The 7,119-nt window shown below is 42.9% G+C and overlaps 1 protein-coding gene across 1 annotated transcript in view; it reads left to right on the top strand.

The window, feature by feature from the left end:
* cpe (carboxypeptidase E) overlaps window positions 1-1,372 on the top strand; it is a 99,197-nt gene extending 97,825 nt beyond the window's left edge. Inside the window, exon 9 of the mRNA XM_078406972.1 lies at window positions 163-1,372. Within this exon, the coding sequence (XP_078263098.1) occupies window positions 163-261 (99 nt within the window). The 3' untranslated portion in view covers window positions 262-1,372. The remainder of the gene's footprint in view (window positions 1-162) is intronic.
* Window positions 1,373-7,119: the final 5,747 nt, after the last annotated feature.

The following is a 7,119-nucleotide window of genomic DNA, read 5'->3' on the forward strand; positions in this document are numbered from 1 at the left end:
TGGTTAGGATGATGGTGTGGGGGGGGGGGGGGGGGCTTTCCTGATCATGCTTCGGCCTATGTTCAGTGGACTGACTGGTGTGGTCTTTCATTTTCGTGCACGCACACGTTCCCTGCTGAATGGAATTGTGACTTCTTTTTATCTTGATCTGTGCTTTTGCAGCTTGACTTTAGCCTGGAGTCGTTTTCTGAGCGAAAGGCAGAGGAGAAGGCGGAAATAATGCAGTGGTGGAAGATGATGTCGGAAACCCTGAATTTTTAAGCAGAAGGATTTTGCTGATGCTTTCATGGGAAGTGGCGACTTGGTCATTTAAAAAAAAATCATTTAATTATTTATGTTTGATGTTCTAATCTTACTTGAGGACATTGATGTAGGAAGTGATGCCTTGAGGTAAGGTGATCAATCTGATGTCCCTCCTCTCTTATTCAAGCCACTTCTCCAACTAGAACATATATTGCCGTTTGGCAGTGATTCCCTTTGCTCGCCTTACTGAAAGATGGTTTCCCTTCCTCCATTGTCTTTTTTAGATACATGTGATCACTACTACTGTGTTTATATCTCCGTGTGGTAACTCATTAAAAGATCCCAAACCGTGTGTCATAACCGAACAATGTGAGGTAATGCTTAGAATTTCGTTAGAGCAACTCATGACAAATGAAGTTTGTGGATTCATGTAACTGGCTTTTGAAGGTGTACCATGGAAGTCTATTTTGGGATATAACGAAGTGAAGCCCCCAGTTCGAGCTGCTGTTGATTTATGTATGATGAAAATGTTCATTCCCCTTCATGGTTTGAACATCATCCATACACTGTAAGCTTAAAGTTAATCAATTCAACAGCTGCATCAAGTTCCGAAACCATGAGATTGAGCACTTGAAGGAAACAATTATCTGTCTCATGTTTATAATGTAAAACGAGTTCCAACTTTAGTCGTTTGTGAAGGTTTGAATCCAAGTTATTTAAAATATAATGGTAAACAATTTAAAGGTTTAGAATATATCTTGAGGGACTGTGTATGCCAGCAGTTTAACATGATGGACATGCTTTCCATTTGGTTGTTAGTTAAGATCAACCGTAATAGCACAAGATGGTGTGGCTAATCTGATGGTATGACTAATCTGATGGTGTGGCTAATCTGTCCTCACAAGCACATAGTGTCAGAATGTTAATGAAGCTAATATCTTGTGTCTTTATAGAAAGATGCTATACACTGTTTCTACACACTAAGCATTGCATTGTCAAGTCAGAACTTGTGGAGAACAGCACCTACGTATATTCATGGTCGTATATAATTCAAAATGTACTGAACTGTAATTTGTGATTTTCTGTTTGCTGTGTTTGTGATAAAAAAAAATTAATCGTTGCCCAATAATCATTGATTTTTGTCATTTGTCCACATTGACCAGTGTTCACATATGGTCACATAGGTCTCGGTGCAGTGGGTCAGAATAGCAGCCACAGCTAAGGTATCCGCACACAATACATAGATACATAGAAAATAGGCACAGGAGTAGGCCATTTGGCCCTTCAATGTGATCATGGCTGATCATCAACAATCAGTACCCTGTTCCTGTCTTCCGCCATTAAATGCAATGCAATTGAGTACTCACAGCCAGTTCACTTAGTTGTTCACGAATAGGCCTTACATAAACTATAAACTGGATTGTGCAGAGTCTTTTATTTTGTTCAATGTGATTCAATTTCAATAGTAAATTAAATGTAGTTAAAAAATGGGGACCTACTACAAGTTATGCAAGCTAAGATTTTTCTTCCGGGGTTGTCTGAAATGTAGTGTGGAGGTCCAGGATCAATCAGCATCAAACCTGAGGTCTATTTGTATGAGTAGTCATGTATAAAATCATGAGAGGAATCGATCGGGTAGATGCACAGAGTCTCTTGCCCTGAGTAGGTGAATCGAGAACCATAGGTTTAAGGTGAAGAGGGAAAGATTTCATAGGAATCTGAGGGGTAACTTTTTCACACAAAGGGTGGTGGGTGTATGGAACAAGCTGCCAGAGGAGGTACAATAGTTGAGACAGGGACTATCCCAACATTTAAGAGACAGTTAGACAGGTACATGGACAGGACAGGTTTGGAGGGATATGGACCAAAAGCGGGGCAGGTGTGTCTCGTGTAGCTGGGACATGTTGGCCGGTGTGGGCAAGTTGGGCCGAAGGGCCTGTTTCCACACTGTGTCACTCTATGAAGCTTGTTTTAATTTAATCACATGACCAGATACTGATACTTTCAGTCACATTTCGAATGCAAGGATATTGGAATTTTTGTGTAACCAAGTTTTAAATTTAAATTAATAAACAACAAGTTAATAATATTTTCCATATTTAAAGTTATAACTTATGGTTTGTGTTTGGCAGCATAATTTGGTTGAAATCATTTTTAAGTTTTATCAATCCCAGAGGTTACAGATCGGGCCTTTCATAAACTACGGATGAATTTTCTAATCTTCCAATCTACCTTGTTGCGTCACTTGCACTTTTAATTATCTGCATTTTCTCTGCAGTTATACCACTACGTTCTGCACTCTTTTGTCTCACTAGCTGTTGTACTCATGTATGGTACGATTTCTCTGGATAAGGTGCAGAACAAGGTTTTCCCATTGTATCTCAGTACAGGTGATAATAATAAACAAATCTGAAGAAGGGTCGACCTGAAATGTCACCCATTCCTTCTCTCCAGAGATGCTGCCTGTCCTGCTGAGTTACTCCAGCTATTTGTGTCTATCTTTGCAGTAGAAGAGCAGCCTGGGACAGCATTCAAATCAAATGCTATTATTCATGTTAAAACATTTCCTGCTTTACAATTAAAATTCATATTTAATGTTTAGAGCAACATATTGCTCTTTCCATTCCCATTCCCAATGTTAATTTGTTTTCTATCGTTGGTCTATTGACTTGCTGACCAAAACTGCTTTGCTTGCCAAATTAAGTAAGTAGAAAATCTAACCTCCCACCGACACCTCCCCCCACCCCCCCCCCCCCCCCCCCCCCCCCCCCCCCCCCAGCCCACCCAAAGTGCCAATGTCCTGGTCTGTTATTGTTTTCTGAAGTGTTTATTGAATTTTCAAATAGATTGATTGAAGAGTTTGGGGTTTTTTAAATTTGTTCCTGGTATAAAGTAGACTAAAAATCAAACCTTCAACCTAATGAGAACGTTTGGAAACTTTGAAATTAAGGCACACATTTACTTGGAATGAAATGAGACTCCTTGTCATAAAAGCGCTTACTGGGAATTTTCCCAGGCCTCGCCTCTGCATACACCACACGCCAAGTATCAAGACCTTTGGCTTATTTCGGGAATGAGGTGATGCTTGGGGTTTTGCCAAATGGGATGAGATTTACAAGAAAGCCAAGCAAACAGAAATTCTGGAAGTTCAGATGTTTCAACAGTTTTATTTCAAAACCACCGAAGACAATGTTATTTAGTGGTCAGTGTCGAGCAGTCAAACAAAAGAGAAGAAGAAATGACTGTGCAGCTGCCGAGTGAAAGAATTCCTTCTCTGTACTCTATGTTAAATTCACACTTGTGCCAGAAAATAGCACAATGAACAAAGTCCTCTCAAGAAATCTAGAGGACAAGATTAATTTTCCGGGTTGACATTATGGGAAGGGAAGATATGTTTTTTTTCCAATCCTAATTTTTCTTTATCTCCCTTCGCACTTGCAAAGTACCTTCATCCTTTCCATCTGTAGAGACGCCATCCAAGATAATCCTTGGAGAGCAATCATATCTCTGGCTAGTGGGCTGGAGATCCTGATTTAAACTTCCCATGAAATTTCCCAGAAAATCCTGGGATGGTTCTGGCCAAATGTGTGTTGATGAACCCAGCCACATTTCTCTGTTGAGGAAGCATGCTGGATTTCCGCTTGACAGTAAATGGAGTTTATCATTATTGTGAAGATAGACACAAAAGGCTGGAGTAACTCAGCGGGACAGGCAGCATCTCTGGAGAGAAGGAATGGGTGACCTTTCGGGTCGAGACCCTTCTTCAGACTGACGTCAGGGGGGGAGGGAGATAGATAGATAAGGAAGTGAAAGGTGTGAAAACAGGGCAAAGGGAATGGAGATCAAGGAAAATGTAGAATAGATCGTTGTTAGCTGGGAGAAGGTGACAACAAAGCAAAGATAAATAAAATGTAGTCGGAGACAGTCCGACTGGTCAGCGAACTGATCGGAGAAATGGTCTGGTTTTCTGCTTGGCAGTGAATGGAGTTTATCATTATTGCTATTAGTTTCAGATAAACATTTGAAATTAAAACTTTATAGTCTTTGGGGAATTGAAGATTTTCTGGAATGGCCCAAACATCTCTCCAATCTGTGCATTTTGGCAGTTTAGTTTAGTTTAGAGATACAGCACGGAAACAGGCCCTTTGGCCCACCGAGTCCGCACCTACCAGCGATCCCCACACACTAACTATCCTACACACACTCGGGACAATTTTATATTTACACCAAGCCAATCAACATATATGTCTTTGGAGTAGGGGAGGAAAACGAAGAAAACCCACACAGGTCACGGGGAGAACGTACAAACTCCATACAGACAGCAGCCGTAGTCGGGATCGAACCTGGGTCTCTGGCGCTGTAAGGCAGCAACTCAACCACCACGCCACTGTGCCGCCCAGGTTAAGGGCGGACGAGGGCTACCTAAGACAAGTTGGCAGGTTTAGTTAAAACACTGTGTGTCTGTCAGTTTTCATGACATATAAAATACATTTGAGGTAGTTGGATTGGTAAAGGTTTGGTGGTCACACAGAAGGAAGCTGAGTGCAGAAGGACCTCCCATTTACCTGTTCCACATGCAATGCAAGAGGACCCTCGGCTGGAATGTAGGATCACAGGGACCGGACAAGAGCAAACAATACATGTCGTGTGGCAATGCTCCAACACAAGGAAAAAAACACGTGTGCACTGGCGTGCAATGACATGCAATGCCTGCCTGGATTTTCTGAGATTTTCATTCACATATGCACGGATTACGTTTGCACAAGCCACTGGTGCAGAAACAGGGCATCATTTAGCTTAATTTAATTCAGAGATTTAGTGCGGAAACAGACCCTTTGGCCCATCTAGTACACGTCGGCCAGCGATTCCCGCACACTAACCCGATCCCACACCAAAGCCAATTAACCTACAAACCTGTACGCCTTTGGAGTGTGGGAGGAAACTGGAGCACCCGGAGAAAACACAAGCAGGTAGGTCACGGGGAGAAGGTTAAAAAATCCGTATAGACAGCACTCATGGTCAGGATCGAACCCGGCTCTCTGGCGTTGTAAGGCAGTATATGGAACATGCTGCTAGAGGAGGTAGTTGGTGCAGGTACAATAACAACATGCAAAAAACCTTTGGACACATACATGGATAGGAAAGGTTTCGAGTGATATCGGCCAAAGGCAGGCAAATGAGACTACTTTAGATGGGGTATTTTGGTAATCATGGATGAGTTGGGCCAAAGGGCCTGTTTCCATGTTCTACGACTCTATGACACCATGACTAGGTCATGAGATCATCAGATCATGTGATGGGAGTAGAATTAGGCCATTTGGCCCATCAACTCCGCCATTCAATCATGGCTGATCTATCCCTCCTAACCCCATTCTACTGCCTTCTCCCCATGACCCCTGACACCCGTATCAATCAAGAATCTAATCTCTGACTTAAAAATATCCATAGACGTGGCCTCCAAAGCTTTCTGTGGCAAAGAATTCCACGGATTCACCACCGTCTGACTAAAGAAATTCCTCCTCATCTCCTTCCTAAAGGAACATCCTTTAATTCTGAGGTTATGACCTCTAGTCCTAGACTCTCCCACTAGTGGAAACATCCTCTCCACATCCACTCTATCCAAGCCTTTCACTATTCTGTACGTTTCAATGAGGTCCCCCCTCATTCTTCTAAACTCCAGCGAGTACAGGCCCAGTGCCGACAAATGCTTATCATATGTTAAATCATATCACTAAATGGAACTCACTGTCTAAAGTACTTGTCCAGGTACCTTAAAAGGTGACAAGGATAGACATCTCTTTCAGAGTAGCAATTACAGCTACTCTTGGGTGAAATAATTTTACCACTAGTTCCTTTTAAATCATTCAACCAGTTAATTCACGTGTAGGTTCTTCAGTTATAAATCCTTCCGGTTGGGGAAGTAGGTTCTTCCGTGGTCGTGTATTGTGTGACTATCGTCTTGTGTGAACTTCCTCAGCTTGGATACATTATCAGCCGCAGTTTCATTCCCGAAATGTGAATCAAATTTACATCATTACATGATCCAGCTTGGCTTTGGGTTGGAGTGGTTCTACCTGAAATATGTTATAAGTGGGTTTTATGTGGGCTCGAAGATAGACACAAAAAGCTGGAGTAACTCAGCAGGTCAGGCAGCATCTCTGGAGAGAAGGAATGGGTGACGTTTCGGGTCGAGACCCTTCTTCAGCCATGATCACAATGAATGGCGGTGCTGGCTCGAAGGGCCGAATGGCCTCCCCCTGCACCTATTTTCTATGTTTCAGACCGGATCCTAGTTGTGACTTCTCACTAAAGAGCAATAAGTTGACCTCTCTTTCTAATATCTAACTGTTCTTCCCTGCACTTTATTCATCTTGTGCTGCGAGACTGTGGGGGGTCACAGGATGGATTTTCTAGCTCAGCGGTCTGTAACAATCCGTTGGCCTCTGCTATTCCGCAGAGCTTATTCCACAATGCCCGCAAATGACCTCACAGCCCCAATCAGGCGCTGAAGGAAACAATGGGGAAGAGATGGCGTCAGGACAGATGGAAGGCAGGCTAGACAGAGCAAAACAAGCTCTTCCCTACCCCGATTTCTGTGCCTGATTACATATTCTGACCACATCTTCTGACACAGCCTCAGGAACAGGAGGCCCAGTCAGAGGAACCACTTTAGTTTAGTTCAGAGATACAGCATGGAAACAAGTCCTTCAGTCCACCGAGTCCACGTCGATCTCTTGTTCACACTAGTTCTATGCTCTCCCACTTTCTCATCCACTCCCTGCACACCAGGTGCAACGTCCAGAGGATAATTAACCTTTGGGCACCATATCTGAGGAAGGATGTGCTGGCTCTGGAGAGGGGCCAGAGGAGGTTCAC

Source organism: Rhinoraja longicauda, chromosome 1, assembly GCF_053455715.1.
Source record: "Rhinoraja longicauda isolate Sanriku21f chromosome 1, sRhiLon1.1, whole genome shotgun sequence".
Lineage (NCBI taxonomy): Eukaryota > Metazoa > Chordata > Chondrichthyes > Rajiformes > Arhynchobatidae > Rhinoraja > Rhinoraja longicauda.